The sequence below is a fragment of the Dreissena polymorpha genome, chromosome 5 (genome assembly GCF_020536995.1).
Source record: "Dreissena polymorpha isolate Duluth1 chromosome 5, UMN_Dpol_1.0, whole genome shotgun sequence".
In the NCBI taxonomy this organism is placed as follows: Eukaryota; Metazoa; Mollusca; class Bivalvia; order Myida; family Dreissenidae; genus Dreissena; species Dreissena polymorpha.
This window is the reverse complement of record NC_068359.1, coordinates 38,614,338-38,632,461: the sequence shown is the minus strand read 5'-3', so window position 1 is coordinate 38,632,461 and position 18,124 is coordinate 38,614,338. Positions and strand designations below refer to the sequence as shown.

Below are 18,124 nucleotides of genomic sequence, written 5' to 3'. Positions count from 1 at the left end.
TCGGGTTCCATGGGTGGTTTTCAGAGACTGAAGCGGCTCCCTTCCTGTCCAGCCCTTCGCATCGGAACGCAGAGAAAAATGAACTCATGGACCGCAAACCGGCGTTCTTATACTATACCTCCAAACTGATCGATGTTTAAAATCCCTTTAAACAAGTCAACATTTATTGCTGCGATAGCAAAATTATGGTGTTGATTATTTGCAAATAAATTAGACTTAGCATCCGTTATTGAGCACTTGAAGAATCTGGCCATGTTTTAATTTATTTGAAGTCCTTTCAGGTCGGATCAAGAAATGTTTCATAAGTTTAAACATGCACATTCATTTTATATACATGAATGCATTTGACGTGTATGTAGCCGGGTTGTGGTGGAAAAAGTCGAATGGGCACTCTATATGTTGTGATCCATCGTGATTTATCTAAAATCCAAAGATTCTATTAAATCATTGTTTATCAAATACGCAGAAATGAATATATACTTGTACAGTAGACTAGTTAAGTCCAGTACTTTCCGTTATTTTGCGGTGCCTATTTCATGCATTATTTCGAGCCAGAGACACATAAATATTCGTTTTACGACAAACTAAACAATCGTTCATGATGAATATCACTACACAAAACTTATTCTGCAATAAAACTCTAGCACTGAAGTATAAATTATATTTGTTGTACAGACAAATATCTTCATTTTACTATTTTACTATTGTTTCCACATGCTTTTGGCATAAACTTTTGGACAAATTAGGTAGTTACTGCAAATCAATGTGTTTTTTACTGGGTCCGATGGTCAAATATATTGAATTAATGTCTGAGTTATTCTGTGGGATATAGTTTTAGTGAAAAAAAGAGTAAACTTTATAAAAAGCATAATTTTTACACTAAAAGAACACACACCGAAAAAATTCATTACTTTCTTATATTATCCGGTGTCGTTTCGTTTGTTGGCCGGCGATGCACTAATGTATCCAGTATTACCAGTTTTGGATTAAAGCCGTGAATTATAATATAGTTAAGTTTCTGCTCAGTGTCAACACGCCAGCTGTGCGAATTGACCTACAAAAGTAAGAATATAATTTTGAAAAACGCATCATATGATGAATACGCATCATATGGTGAATATGAGGTTTTACAAAGCGTATTATAAAATTAAATAGACGATGTATAATAAATTGCGCTCTGAATTATCAATGTTATTATAAAACAATCGATTAGTATACACTTAAGCATGGTTTAACAATTAAAATTTCTTATTGGTCTCTTTGCAATTTCATGAAATTTTTACTATTCTTTATAAAGCAATTGCTGTACGACCACTCTTATGAATATTCACATTACAAAATCAGCAGCATAAAGTGTGTGAGCAAGTAGCATTTGTGTGCGCTTTTTTGTGTTAGAAGAATAAATGTCCGCCCTGATAAAGTCTATTGCCCTGGTACCGAATCGGCTTTTCGAAGTGTTATATTTCGATACGCATTCGATGCCTTAAATAAGTGTTTTGATGCAAAATAAATATGCAATACGAGTATTACATTTTTTCATACGGGTTTATAGTCGGGATTATCTCAAACATTCTTTTGGTAATTAATTAATGTCAAGTCCTTAGTAAGATTTCTATTCCTACTAATTCGTAAATATGTACCTAGATATCTATACCAATCTAGTAATTGTTTGTTGTTGATGGATGCAATCAGCTGAATCATCATATTCAGTGAAGTATAACCTATAACTTGTGTGGTGTAACCGTTTAACCGGAAGTGGAGAATAAGGACATAAAATATTTCTCAAACAAAACTAACCATACAAATAAACATGTTTGCATAGCTAAACCTTAAACTCCGAAAGAGAATTGCAGTCAGCCTGTGATCATCTGCCAGTATTAGTATGTCTCATTTATCCTACGGGTCCGTTTGTTTGGCAAATGTCAAAACAAAACTTCAGACACTAACTTTGTCTTGATTCTTGAAGAATTGGTAACGACTCGCCCAATAACGACTCGCCCCATGTTTTATAACGAGTCGCTCCACCTATATAACGACTCGCCCCACATATATAACGACTCGCCCCAGCATAGCTTTTATGGTAGGATTTTTTTTGTTAATAGCCTAGTATCTTTGATTAAATTTTGGTCATGTTTATGCTTTATTTCGATTTTATTTTGTTTAAACAAAAATGGAACATTCAAAAGTGGGTGGGTTTGAAAAATATCTCCAAGTATCATGCTTTTTTTACCCCATTTTTAATTTGAATAAGTCGTAATATGTTGGTCGATAAAACTATGGAATATTTTTTATTACAGTATTATATTATCTTTATTTAAGATTATAGGAGGTTTTGGGGATTCCGATAATGACTTCACGTTTGCGCATGCTCGAATTTTGGCCGTCAACACTGCGGCCATTTTGCTATTGTTTGCATTTGATGAACCGCATCGTGATAAAGTTATCATAATAATCTCCTCTTCAAAAATATTCGCGAACCTTTTTATGAACAACACAATACTCAGATATTGAAATTCTTTCAGAATAAATTAAATTCAATGAACGAACATACATTAGGACGAAAATAAACAACAATAGATTAATGTCATGAAATCGACATTTAGAAACTGATTTGAACCTATATGTCTGTAAAAAAAAACTTACCTTGTTACAGATTATCTAAATAGTCTTGATAAATGTAATTGTTTTTATTTAATTGTTCACACCAATTTTGACACACTTTGTTTCAGCATTTTTAACCTGGTGTTTAATGACCCCTCTGTTCATTACAAACCGATTATCTCGTTATGATCGGATACTGTCCAGACAAATACTAATAAAACAGGGTGTCATAAACCCGGGGACCTATACCCTATAAAAACCACATGTGTCTGGTTATTCAACACAATTCAGGTCCAGCTAAAATGACTCCACGAAGGGGCGTGAGACCTTTAAATAAACTCAGAACAACAACAACAAAATATTCAACACAATTTATGATACCTCCATGTCATATTTGGCATATTGAGCAGTCATTTAAGCCAAATACTTAACAGTTGCTTTAATAAAATATTTGAACATAGTTAAAAAATATACATTTGTCATAAATGGATTAACAGGAACTGTACACTGTATACATATTAGCCAGTATAAGCACAACAATAAAGGGTTTATGATTATAAATTTAAAGTATTGTACAAAATTACTGCTACACAAATAACGTATTCAACCGGTACCTGCAAATGTAAACTCTGCTATGTGTGTAAAGAACGTGCGTTACTGCAGTGTTCGAAACTTCGAAACAAGTATTCACGTTTGATCATAGTAGGTATATAAAATACTTGCGTACAATAAATTATATGCATAGATTTATGGTACAGTAGACTCTCTGTAAACCGGACGGTCTCGGGACCGGCCTGATCGTCCGGTTTTCAGAGAGTTCCGGTTTACCATGAGTACGCATATTGCCGAAATATACATGGTATGCATTGTGTACAGAATCACATAAAAATAAAACAAACCATATACATTTACATGTACCATGTGAAAACTGTACGCAGGTACTGATGATGTTAATTGCATTCTTAAAAAATGTGTTTTTAATCGATTAAAAGCAAAAAAATAATCCATACCGACTTGTTTTGATTAATCCCAAAGTGAGCGTGGTGCTTTATACATGTACGTACGTGGCATTTGTCATATAGGCGAGTGACGACACAAATAAGATGGTTGTAGATACACGATTTATTATTCAATACATACATGTACCACATTTCATAAAACATACACACAAGCAAAAACACAGCGTCATAATTATTTTTTAAGATATTCATAATCTCAAAACCTACTAATTCTGGAAGTTTACGATTTCACGAAAAAAGTCCAAGATCACTGTCTGCTTGAAAGCACATTTCTCCTTTACGATCTTATTTTCTGCAATGTTAAGAAGGCTATAAGATCTTTTAAAATACCCAGGAAGATCACAAGAAAGTGATCGTCGCAACGGCATGCATTAATTTTTTTAATTAAATTGTTTATCATAGGCGATAATAAATAATTAATAAAACGATCGAGTCAATCACTTTACTTTTTGGTGTTACCGCACGTCTTTTATAGACATTCACAGTTTGTTTTACATTACTTAATCGGACTCCAATAGCGCGGTAACGACTTGATACCTTTATGGTATGTTTAATCCGATTATCGATAATTGAGCGAGCAAAATGTGTGACACCGCACTCGCTGTGCTGACTAGGTATTGTTATTTTCACGCCTCGGGCATCTTGAGAATTTAAACCGTCCGGTATACTCAATGTATTTTACGTTGAAAATGACCAAATTTACGGAGATACCCATCCGGTTTCCGGTTTTCAGAGAGTTCGGTTTATTCAACATTTTTGAACAAAGAAATAGAAGAAGAAAATACGGGACTGGCCCGACCGTCCGGAATCGAGAGAGTTCCGGTATTCCGAGAGTCCGGTATTGGCAGAGTCTACTGTATCATAAATCGCTCATTATCACAAGTAAAGAGTTTTCAATACACATGTATATGCAAAGACAGTTCAATTTTCAAAATGTGCAGGTGTTTTTTTTTCCATTTGAATGATACACGGACTCTAGATTACTAGATTATCAATATACACTCCGTGAATGATACAATTTATTAATATTTTCATTTAATGTGAACGAAACGAAAATTAATTCAATGAAAAGAAAATTAAAACTACATTGAAGATTTAATGTATTGCACTATTTTAGGGCTTTGTTTTTATAACCGTTTCAATGCACCTCTTACAATAGATTTCTATCGCTGGTGATCAATTATGTAGGCCGTCGTCGGTTTAGGCCGTATTGACCAGATTTTTCTCTGACATGCCCACTGAGACATAGCAACAAGAATCAACAAACAATAATGGATTATTAATTCTTAAAAATCACCATAAATTCGCTTCTCTTGTTTTGTGAAGACAGCATGAAAATATTCTGTTTCAATGCACCATGTGGAGGTATACATCTCGTCTTTTCGTGTTATTTTATTTATATATTTATGTAGTTGGTAGGTTCTGTATAAAAAGAGGAGGTCCTGTATTTTTTCCCAGTTTACAGGACCTACTGTCCTGTAAAAATTTGACTAGTTTGGCTGAGACTGCACACTGTCATTTTATTAATAAGTTCAATAACATCATCATCATCATAATCATCATCTGAATAATCATCATTCAGCATCATAATCACCATCATCATCATAATAATCGTCAGCATCATAATAATATTCATTGTAATCACCATCATCTTAACATCATAATCATCATTGACACTTAAGAACAAAACTGTTATTGTTTCATAGACAATTATCAATTTATTTATTAAGCAATCAAAGTTACAATTTTTCTGTCGCAGAAATGCCTACAAGGTGTTGGCAAATTTCGTCATAAATTACGTTTCAAAATAAGGGAAGCTGTACATAATTGATTTATGAATTGACACTAATGAACGAAACTGTTATTGTTTCATAGACAATTATCAATTTATTTTCGTAAGCAATCAAAGTAACATTTTTCAATACCCGTATATTTGAAAATATCATTACCACAAAGCAAGGTAATCACGCTTGCGCGGTTATGACACGTGTATTGTTGATTGTCATCACCCGCCGTAGGTAATGTACGTTTCTATTATGTTGTTAATTGATCGGTCTCTTTTATAATGGTAATCCCTTTATAATTGAGTAATCAAACCTGGGAATCTTTTAATGTCGGTATGATCTAAGCCTTTGCTCCTTTTTATTATTCCCCCCTTCGAAGAAGAGGGGGTATATTGCTTTGCTCATGTCGGTCTGTCGGTCGGTCCGTCCACCAGGTGGTTGTCAGACAATAACTCAAGAACGCTTGGGCCTAGGATCATGAAACTTCATAGGTACATTGATCATGACTGGCAGATGACCCCTATTGATTTTGAGGTCACTAGGTCAAAGGTCAAGGTCACGGTGACCCGAAATAGTAAAATGGTTTTTGAATGATAACTCAAGAACGCATACGTCTAGGATCATGAAACTTCATGGGTAGATTGATCATGACTTGCAGATGACCCCTATTGATTTTGAGGTCACTAGGTCAAAGGTCAAGGTCACGGTGACCAGAAATAGTAAAATGGTTTCCGGATGATAACTCAAGAATGCATACCCCTAGGATCATGAAACTTCATGGGTAGATTGATCATAACTTGCAGATCACCCCTATTGATTTTGAGGTCACTAGGTCAAAGGTCAAGGTCACGGTGACCCGAAATAGTAAAATGTGACTCGCAGATGACCCCTATTGATTTTCAGGTCACTAGGTTAAAGGTCAAGGTCACAGTGACAAAAATCGTATTCACACAATGGCTGCCACTACAACAGACAGCCCATATGGGGGGCATGCATGTTTAACAAACAGCCCTTGTTAATATAAAGGAAAGAAAGACAGGAAACAAATGTGCCGATATCCAATAGTCCTAAATTATCACAAAATTCATGCTATATGGTAATATTATAAATGTACACACATGTATAAAAATACATCAAATAAAACTTAATACTAGCATCTTAATTTGACTTTTAGTATATTCAGTATTGACGTTACATGATCCATGATATTGTTGTGCCGCCTGCTACAAAGTACAAACTGCGACATACAGAGATCACTTCTTCGTCATCTGTCTATCTGGTCAGGTATCAGGCATAAAAGCGCATCAGAATGCGCCAATTGATGCTAAAGTATATTTGAAACCATGGCAAACTTTTCACGCTAATTGTTCACACCTACAAATTAAAAAAACATTTAATTAGCATTTTAAAGTAAAGTTTGTGTGAAAACACAAAAAGACTAATTAAAATGCCATTCATTTAAGGGTTTTAAAATAGATTCGAAACGGATCACAAATACAAAGTAACTTTTATTGAATATTTAAGAATTTTTTGGTACGCATATTTATAAAATGCAATAAGATTTTTCATAAATGCACCGCACCAATAATAAATTAATTGTAGATATTCATTCTCTAGACATGTCGTGTACAGAACTGCATATTCATTTTTTGTAAGTTATGGACAAAATATGCCATATTTTTATGCTTTATCCACATACGTTTTATCTTAATGTTGAATACAGCGATCTTAACAGTGTGTCTAGAATTTCAATAACGAAGCCATATATTTTAGTTTAATATAGGGCTGATATTGGTGTTAAACCGAATCCCGATGGTTATCAAACTATGCCGAACCTTAAATTCATATTCGGAATTGATTTCATTTATATTAACATATATAATATAACATGTTATTTTGATTGGGCAAGTCGTTATATATGTGGGGTGAGTTGTTATATAGGTGGGGCGAATCGTTATAAAACATGGGGCGAGTCGTTATGGGGCTAGTCGTTTAAGCATGGGAAATAAAATCTTTAATTGTAAATTACAATTAAAGATTTTATTTCCCATGCTTAAACGATTTAATTGTTATAACTTGGTACACAAAAAGGCTGATCATTAAAACTCTTAACCATTCCAGTTATTACTGCATGCATTCCATGTTGGTGACTTGCTTTACTGGATAATTTGGGTTTTTGCTAATGGAATCAATTTCATTAGCTGGCTGTCAATAAACAGCCAAGTTGCTATAATTGTTTACATTGGTGGAACTGTTACACAACAAGGTAATTAATAAAAAACCTCCAGAAATGTTGACTGACAATTTATTGTATCACATTTTAAAGTACTAACAGTTACTGGTATCATTCAGACCTTTTCGTGGTCATTTAAAAAATACATTTAGGAGATTGGGAAATTTTTACTTGAAAAGTCAACTGCTGTGCTTATCACAGGATTTTTTCAGACTGTGTGGGGTCATTTGGGAGGGCTGCGTCCTCAGTGCTTTATGTCTTTTACATTTGTAGAGTCAAATTACGTCATTTCGGCTATTACTTGTCAACAAAAAAAACAGCTATAATCTGAAATTCATAGATGATTGATAATATGTTTTTGTTTTAATCCTTTTCCATATTTATCGGATTATCCCAACTTGAAGGATTACCCCCAAAATCCTTATAAACCCAACTCTTTCTATAACTGCATACTTACTACCGGTACTTTTCCAGTCCCTATTCATAACTCGAATATCCGGTAGGTTTCAATTTTAAAAGCAAATTCAGATTAGTAGTGACAATAAAAGTGCTAAATAATTTCATAAACCTAAAGGTTTGCCATTTGTATAGAGTATTAAATGAATTTTGGCATATGTAACTATTTAGAGATTTGATGAAATACATGTCCAGTCAGGACAGGGGTTTCTCCACTGAATATGGGTAAATCATCTGACGGAATATGGGCGTTTATATACAACAATAAATACACCAATGCTTTTTCATGTGGCTGATGTGACATTGTACATGCTGCATAATTTTGCACGCACTTTTTATTGAGACAAGGGATCAAAACGAAATACATAAGCACTGTATTTAGAGCTAGAATCTGTTATCATAGCGTTACAATTAAAGTAGGAAGTGCTTTTTGGATAACTTAAAGGGGACACATTCATTTCTGGAACTAATTGTAAGGTCAGTACCAATAAGAACAAATAATAGAATATTCTTTAGTTTTCAGAAGTTATACGCATCATTTATAATTTATATACAAGTCTTAAAACAAGAGTTTGGTATAATGAATACATAAAATGTATTGGTTAAATAACACAATGGTTAATTTTCATTGCAATGTTATTAAGTTTACTCCTTTTTATTTTATGCTTTCCAGTGGTTTATAGAGAAATATCAGTGAATTAAAACTGATAATTTCACTGTTTCAAACAATGAAAATTATCAGTGAAAATTATCGATAATTTTAACTGTTTACTGTGAAATTACGTCATTTTTTTGACGAAATTACGTCATTATTTCAGCGAAATTCTTTAGTTAAACTCTTAAACAATATATATAAACTGTGAAACAAAGCATAAAATAAAAAGAAAATTTGTTGATCTGGTGGAATATGGATTTTAATTCACTTGTGATCATAAAATATATATATACATGTATTTCATTAGTGGCTGCGCCACTCGTGAAAATATTATTTTTTATGATCATTCGTTATTTAAAATCAATAATCCAAATATCTGCTATCTGATTAAAAAAACTACAACAACAACTGATGCCTTGCACCTTAAATAAATGTTGAAATGTACTGGTATTGGCCTGCATCCTTGTTAGTTAATTTGTTGCTATTTTTTGTGCACGTATTGGTGTGATTTTGCAGAATACAACTCAAGCAATATCATGGCAGAAATAGTTATAGATCAACAGCCTGTACATGTATTTCTGACGCCCGAGTTTGCGCCTGTGCCAGTCTCCACAGATGATATAGGAGACCTGTACATGTTTGATAATGAGGAGGATGCACTAAGCTTGGGCTCCTACGGTTGGGGTGGCAGGTGGGGCAGAAATAGAAACACATCTGCAAAACTGAAGGAAAACGGCAAAGTTGGGAAGGTAACATTACGCAGGTGCTCTATTGATCTGTATGCTAGAAGACTTGTGTGGTTTACTGTTGTTTAATGTCAGTAAACAATGATTTGGAGTTTGGATGCATATGAACCATGAAAGAGTTGTTGTGTAAAAGCCATCAAAACAACGAGTTGTTTAGTGACTGATAAATAAAGACAACCATGTGCGATAATTAATTTGATATGAACATTATATAATGAAATTTTCTTAATAAAATAAGAACTTTATTTGACGATGGCTTGTTGATGAATAGATGAAAAACTGTTTTATCATATAGGACAATCAGAAACTGTCATTTTTAGCTCTGCGTTTTCAGAGAAAACCCGAGGTATTGTCATAGCCAGCTCGTCGTGTCATCCGCGTCGTGCTAAAACCTTAACATTGGCTCTAAAATTAAAGTGCTTCCACCTACAACTTTGAAACTTCATATGTAGATGCACCTTGATGAGTTCTACACACTTCACCCATTTTGGGGTCACTAGGTCAAAGCTCAAGGTCACTGTGACCTAAAAAAAGGAAAAAATTCTGACAAGCTTTCATTTATTCAAAACTGCACCCGTAACCAAGCGTGGCACCCGTTATTCCGTGCTCTTGTTTAAATAAAGAAACAAATTAACAGTTTTACCAGCACAGAATTTTCTAGAAAAACACAAACCGTATTTTTGATTATAAAATGGCAAAATCTAACATAATGCTGATCTTGTTATTATAGTCCCTTTTTTAAATCAGTTAAGAAGTAAAGTGGGGTATCCTGAGATCACCATGAGTGTTTCATCTGTCTGTAGTCACACACTTATACACTTTTCAACCTACACAATTCAAGTTTGCAGGATTTGTTTTGTTGAGAAATTAAAACAGTTTTACCCAATTGGTATTGAAAAACCTACAACATCATAATTATTAATATAAAGAAAATAAGGTATCTGTAACCACATGGTCCACAGGTTAAATGTATTGGCTAATTTTTTATTGTAGTCTGTACTATACAATTAAAAAAAATGCCAGTCGTAAAAACTGGTCATGTTCTGGGGGTCCAAAGGTTAATATAGACTTAAATAGCACATTTTTTTTAATGACTTCAATTTCCTGTAAAAATCTTGTTATCTAAACCTCAATGTCCAGATTTTGTTATTTGGTATGCAACATTATATTGTGGTCCAATGAAACTTTAAAAAAATCATTCACTTAGGTTAAACACAGGTAACAACCTGGGGGTCACAAGATGTACATACATGTTGTATATCAAAATAACTTAAAGAATCATGTTCTCTGAAAAAACACACCTTCTGCTAATTGGTACTTAAAATTAATGATGGTGTTATAGAATTTTTTTCTAAGCATCTCCCTGTGGTCAAAACTGGGGTCTATTTTTGATAAACATTCTATAAATACAACATGTAGCGTAAGATGGTATTTTTATGCTCCCTTCGAAGAAGAGGGGGTATATTGCTTTGCTCATGACGGTCGGTCGGTCTGTCGGTCCGTCCACCAGGTGGTTTCCTGATGATAACTCAAGAATGCTTGGGCCTACATGTAGGATCATGAAACTTCATAGGTACATAGATCATTACTCGCAGATGACCCCTATTGATTTTGAGGTCACTAGGTCAAGGTCACCGTGACTCGAAATAGTAAAATGGTATTGGATGATAACTCAAGAAAGCATACGCGGCCAACAGGGCGAACTCTGAACAATATTACTGAAGCAACTGGTCTGTAATCCTAAATCTAAAATTATCAGTCCAATGAAACATCATCCTTTGAGTAAAATAAAGTGGATCAGTAAAAATATTATCAGAATATGAGATTTTTTGTATATTTTGTATATTAAATATTGTGTTAATGTTTAATTTTGTTGATTAATATAAATATAAGCAGGACAAGGGAAGGTAATACACTATTATATCTTTCTTATATACAGGGGAAACAAATGCAATAAGTTTAAATTTCATGTTTAATAGAGGATATTTGTTCATGTCAGTGTGAGATAATTTGTTATTTTTTATGATCACATTTTATTATTACTTTGACAAAACAACACTTACCTGAATACCACAATGGATTCCACCCAAACAATATCCCACTCCCTACCAGAATCCCTCCCCCCCCCAACCTCACCCCCCAATTTTTTTTTTTTTAAACATCATCTAATAAATAACCCCACCCCACATTATACCCCCCTCTCACCCCCCATCCCCCTACCCCCCACCCCCCCCATTTTTTTTAAACATCAAATGAATTACCACACCCCACATTATACCCCCCTCTCACTCCCCCCTACTCCCCCACCCCCGTATTTTTTTTTAAACATCTAATAAATTACCCCACCCCACATTATACCCCCCTCTTACTCCCTCCTACCCCCCCTACCCCCCACCCCCCCCGCCCCCCCCCCCCGAAAAAAAAAACATTTTTTTTAAACATCTAATAAATTACCACACCCAACATTATACCCCCCTCTCACCCCCACCCCCTACCCCCCACCCCCCCCCACATTTTTTTTAAACATCTAATAAATTACCACACACCACATTATACCCCCCACTCACTCCCCCTACCCCCCCCAATTTTTTTTTAAACATCTAATAAATTACCCCACCCCACATTATACCCCCCTCTCACCCCCACCCCCCCTACCCTCCCCCATCCCCCCAATTTTTTTTTTAAACATCTTATAAATTACCACACCCCACATTATACCCCCCCTCTCACCCCACCCCCTGCATTTTTTTTTTAAGCATCTAATAAATTACCCCACCCCACATTATACCCCCCTCTCACTCCCCCCTTGATCATGACTGGCAGATGACCCCTATTAATTTTCAGGTCACTAGGTCAAAGGTCAAGGTCACAGTGACTCGAAATAGTACAATGGTTTCCGAATAATAACTTACATTAGGTCAAAGGTCAAGGTCACACTGACAAAAAAGGTATTCACACAATGGCTGCCATTACAACTGACAGCCCATATGGGGGGCATGCATGTTTTACAAACAGCCCTTGATTGTAACTATAGTGACAACCTATAGTTTTGATTGTAATTGGATTGGAAAAGGGCAGTTTTAAATACAGATGAGGTCGTCTAAAAAGGTCGCCGTGGTGTAATGGATAAGGTGTCCGCCTAGCGACCAGTAGGTCACGGGTTCGATCCCCACCGTGGGAGCATTCTTTAGATCTCCCCAAAAGACACCAAGTATTGGTTCTAGGCCCAGGAAACGGACTCGAGAGCGTTTATATAAGCCTTAGGCTTTCGATGCAATCGAGCTAGAATATATAGGTTTAAACTAAATACAGATGCTTCCTATTTGAACCATTCTTGATCATGTCCAGAAAGTAACTCTGGTGTGTGCTTGCTTCATTAAAAAAAGCAACGACTATTAGAAGTACCTCTGTTTGTCAACGAACAGAATATTATATCAAGGCAGTCATGAACAAAACATTCATGTTCAAATACTTTTAAGTGTAATTGATTGTGCGAAAGGAACTTCTCCATGCCAGTCTTTACTTCATTTCAGAATGGAACAAATGATCTGAACAATAGCAATGGTAAAACGATAGAAGAGTCCATCCAAGAAGCAAGCGATGATGATGATGAACGTATCGAGCAAGAGGACTATGATTCTGATGATTCGGAAGCTCACTCGAGGGTGGGGGATATTTTCACCGCCCCCTGTAGGGCGGCAGAGCAGGCTGAGGAGTTTGTAAAGAAGGTTTGGGAGGCTGGCTGGCGGGTGGTCCACCACAACTCCCTGCCCAACTGGCTGCGAGATAATGATTTTCTGCACAAGGGTCATCGCTTGCCTACCAACTCCTTTCTAGAATGCTTCAAGTCCATCTTCCGAGTACACACTGAGACTGGCAACATCTGGTCACATTTGTTAGGTGAGTAATTAAAAATGTGTATGCCTTTTATATGCCTTATCACCAACTGATTCGGACAGTCATTTAGAGATTGGCTTGTCAGTTATACGTCCATACGAGGGTTAATCCTAGATGACATGTTTTTGATGACTTCAATACATTTGCTAGAAAGCCAAAGCTTGGATACTTGAATTTATGTTACCTGTATATTTGAGCACTTTAAAATCATCCACATGATCATGACATATGCCTAATTTTTGGACTGATTCAGAGGGTAAATTCCTTATTAACCCAAAATAACATGTTTCATCATACATCAATACCGATGGCTACAAAGCTTCGATACTTACATGAATGTCATTTATAACACTCTGAACACACCCACATTATGGGACCTCATTTTGATATAAAGAAGTTAGAAGTTAAAAAATTCTTTATAAGCTCACAATTATGCATTGCTTTTTACATAAATACCACAGGCTACAAAGTCTTTATACTTGCATTAAAGTTATCTATGAAAACACAAGTACTTAACCCTTACCTTGCATGTAATTGGTCTGGACATTTACCTACATGTACTTTGGGACTAAATAATAAAAAAATTACAACATTCTTGGTTCTCCCAAATTATTTGATAAAAAAACCCTACTAACTCAAAAGCTTTGATAATTGGATCCAACACTTGGCACTCTTACATCACCTGGGGCCGTATTCCAGTAGCTTCTTAAGTTTTCACTTAAATTAAGAAATTTCTTAAATAAATTTCTTAAGTTAAATTTGAAATGTAAAAAACAAAACATGAGAGGCTTAGTATTTCTCTTTAAGAAATTCCTTTAAGAGTTAATTGAAGTTAACTTGATTTTAAATATATTTAAAAAAAATACACAGAGTAAAGAAAGTTATTAAGTTTATGAAGCTACCAGAATTTAACTTGAGTGAAATCTTATGTTTATTGAAAAAATGGCGGAGATAAGAAAAAATATTGGCAATAATTCAACTTAAGTAATTTTTTAACTTAAGAAGCTACTGGAATACGGCCCCAGATATCATATTGACCTTGACAGTAACCTAAATTCTGACTTAGACATGGTCATAGGGTCATCAGAGTTTTTTAACAGAGCAGTTGTTGTAAGACTTCTTTTTTGTCACACAATTGTGTGTAACTGTAAAATCAAGTGCATTTTATAAGTTTACCTCTTTTCATGACAGTGTTAAATGTATTTTGTATTTATTCTTTGATAAGTTGTGTTGTCAATAATTTGAGACTATACTATCATTCACAAGTTTTGCATTTTTATGAACATTACCTAGTTACTGAATCCAAAGGAATAGTCATTTTCTGAAGAACCAGAGAACTAACTAAGCTCTATATTTTCATGGTGAATGTATTTGTGCATGTGCTACTCGCCTTGTATTGTATCATGGCAACCCAAATTGTTTCAGGTATGATTGCATTCATCGGGATAACAACCTTCTTCGTTACGAGACCTACACTTGAGATCCAGTGGCAGGAGAAAGCCGTGTTCTCAGCATTCTTTATGGGTGCCATAGTGTGCCTAGGCTTCTCATGGGTGTTCCACACTGTCTTCAACCACTCACATCGAATAGGCAAACTCTTCAACAAGTATGTAGTGGGATACATTGTCTTAATAGGATAGAATGTGCGTACTTGCTGAATTCTAAGTTACCTATGTCCAGCTGCTTACGGTAATTGCGAGATTGTCAAGATTTAGCATACTTTGATTAATTGCCTTTTTTGTCCTCTACCGGTTTCACCGGAGGGGACTTATGGTTTTCACTCTGTGTCCGTCAGTCCGTCGGTCCGTCAGTCTGTCACACTTTTCTGGATCCTGGGATAACTTTGAAAGTTCTTCATATTTTTCATGAAACTTGTAACATGGACAGATGGCAATATGGATATTATGCACGTCATTTAATTTTGTTACTACGTCAAGAATTCTGGTTGCAATGGCAACAAATAGACTAGAAATACTGCTGAAAATGGTGGATCCTGCACACTTTTCTGGATCCTGCAATAACTTTTAAAGTTCTTAATATTGTTTCATGAAACTTGCAACATGGATAGATGGCAATATGGACATTATGCACATCATTTCATTTTGTTCCAACGTCAAAAATTGTGGTTGCTATGGCAACCCAAAAAAATAAATCTGAAAATGGAAGAATTTCTGACAATGGTGGAGCCGGTAGGTGACCATATTGCTTGACAATAGCCTTGTTTTAAATGGATGTATTATGAGGACGCCTTAAGGGGGTTGGATGACCAGAATTTTGAGGAGTGTCGGGCTTAATAACTACATCCCAAAGTCCAAGATCTTATTCACAATTCAAGGTCAATGGTCATGTTTCTGAAATTCCGAGACGCACTAGCATTATAAATGTTTCTCAAATATCTTGGCAAGTCACCAGCATAATAAGACAGAGTGTCATGCACAAGAACCAAGTCCATGCACAAATTAAGGTCAAAACATAGTCTTAAAGGATTTATGTATTTTGAAATAACATTGCAGTAGTTACAAGCAATAACCAAGTCCCTAAAATGAAGGGCAATGTCACAATTTATGGACGCAGGTAAAATAAGGCTGTCCAAACTTGACCTGAATTTTATTATACTGATGTGAGTAATTTCGTGACAAAAGCAATCTTATTTTAAAGACATTTAAATTTTTGACGTAATATATTACACTAAGGAACGCCATCAAGCCTCATCTACGAGTATAATTACACTTATACATTACAAAATGTACATTTTTTGAAAGAAATAGGAACATAACTTACTGATGTATATATTTTTTTATTATCCACATCTCTAGATTTGTAACGGATGCAACATCTGTTACTTTGTTTATTGTCAGACTAGATTACTGCGGTATAGCAATACTGACGATGGGTTCGTTCGTGCCGTGGCTGTATTACGGGTTTTACTGTCACCTGGGACTGAAGGTCTTTTACATGGTGCTCACATTCAGTCTAGGCACGGCCTGCATTACAGTATCTCTGTGGGACAAGTTCAGTGAACCACGCTTCCGTCCACTCAGAGCGGGTAAGAATCATGAGCTTAGATTTTACAAATAAATACTTAACCGTCACAAGATCTATTTTTAGCAATTTTGTTTTTTATTGATGACCTCGTTGGTCAAGCACTCCATGCTGTAATTTGAAGGCTTAGTAATAGCATTTGTTTTCTTTAAAAAATTAGAACTATTATGATTATGTGGGGTCAGCCCAATAAAACTATTGTCACAATTTAGATTGAGGTTTGATGCCTTAATTTTCTAATTATGAAGTTCAAACACGTTTCATATGGCTGATGTGCTTTTATTTTGAATATATTTCATAGAATATAAGTCTTAGTTCTGTGATTTAATGTTGAAGCTTTTCTCACTATCGATAAAGGTACAGTACCAATATACAAGTATGTATTAATAAACCCTGTAGAATGGCACCCATTCTTCTTTTGAAGGGACTAATCTATGTATAGGTAATACATTGAACCTTGTTGTGGGTAAACAAGGCTTAATGCATGTGCTTCAAGTGTCATCCCAGATAAGCCTGTCCAGTCAGCACAGGCTATTCAGAGACGACGCTTTTCGCCTAAACTGGATTTTCTCTAAGAAAATATTTCCTTTGAATGAAAAATACCATAAAAGCAGAATGTGTCGTCCCTGATTAGCACGTGCGGACTGCACAGGCTAATCTGGGACGACACTTCTCCCACATGCATTAAATTAAGCCCAGATTTTTCAGAATGAGGCTCAATGTATTAACTATTTTATGGATTAATCTCCTAATAAGGAGAATGGGTGCCATTTATAAAGAGTTAATTACATAATTAACTCATACATTTTAGGTGTGTTCATCGCGTTTGGCCTAAGTGGCGTGATCCCAGCTCTTCATATCGTGATTAAATATGGGTTCTGGTGGGCTGTCAACAAGGCCTCCCTTGGTTGGCTCTCCCTGATGGCTATGTTGTACATTGTTGGGGCGATCATTTACGCCGTTAGAATACCCGAACGTTTCTTTCCAGGGAAATTTGACATCTGGGTAAATCTCTTGATTTGTATTGTTATCAAAATGTGCAAAATATTATATAAGAATGTCTTAAAACATTGTCAATTATATAAATATTGTTTTTCTAGTTAAATCCAATATAGCATTATGTATGTGACCCCCTGATTGTGGCCTGTTTTGAACCTATGCTCATAAATTGATGAAGCTGTGTAGAAGGCCAAATATGACCCATCTTGACATTGTAGTTTCAGAGAAATATATATTGTTTTATAAGTCTATTGGAACAAAATAATATTACAAAAATTCTTAGTTGAAAAAGGCCTTAAAAGGGGAATATCTTTTGTAATTGTCCCCTACCGGTGAAACCGGAGGGGACTTTTGGTTTGCACTCTGTCTGTCTGTCAGTCAGTCAGTCTGTCTGTCCCTCTTTTCTGGATCCTGTGATAACTGTAAAAGTTCTTCATATTTTTTTATGAAGCTTGAAACATTGATAGAAGGCGATATGGAGATTATGCACGTCATTTCATTTTGTTCGTACGTCAATAATTCTGGTGGCTATGGCAACAAATAGAAAAAAAAATTATAAAAAATCTGACAATGGTGTCCAGAGTTTCACCGGTAGGGGACAATATTGCTTGGCAATCTCTTGTTTTAACATACATGTAGGACTATCATTCACACACGGCAATGCTAAATTTCATATCATAAGGGACAATATA

The 18,124-nt window shown here is 35.3% G+C and overlaps 1 protein-coding gene across 1 annotated transcript in view; it reads left to right on the top strand.

Annotated features, from left to right (window-relative positions):
- Window positions 1–1,742: 1,742 nt before the first annotated feature.
- LOC127881649 (adiponectin receptor protein-like) overlaps window positions 1,743–18,124 on the top strand; it is a 21,958-nt gene continuing 5,576 nt past the window's right edge. Inside the window, exons 1-6 of the mRNA XM_052429734.1 lie at window positions 1,743–1,880; window positions 9,265–9,497; window positions 13,028–13,394; window positions 14,817–14,997; window positions 16,250–16,437; window positions 17,245–17,438. Coding sequence (XP_052285694.1) covers window positions 9,285–9,497; window positions 13,028–13,394; window positions 14,817–14,997; window positions 16,250–16,437; window positions 17,245–17,438 — 1,143 coding nt within the window. The 5' untranslated portion in view covers window positions 1,743–1,880; window positions 9,265–9,284. The remainder of the gene's footprint in view (window positions 1,881–9,264; window positions 9,498–13,027; window positions 13,395–14,816; window positions 14,998–16,249; window positions 16,438–17,244; window positions 17,439–18,124) is intronic.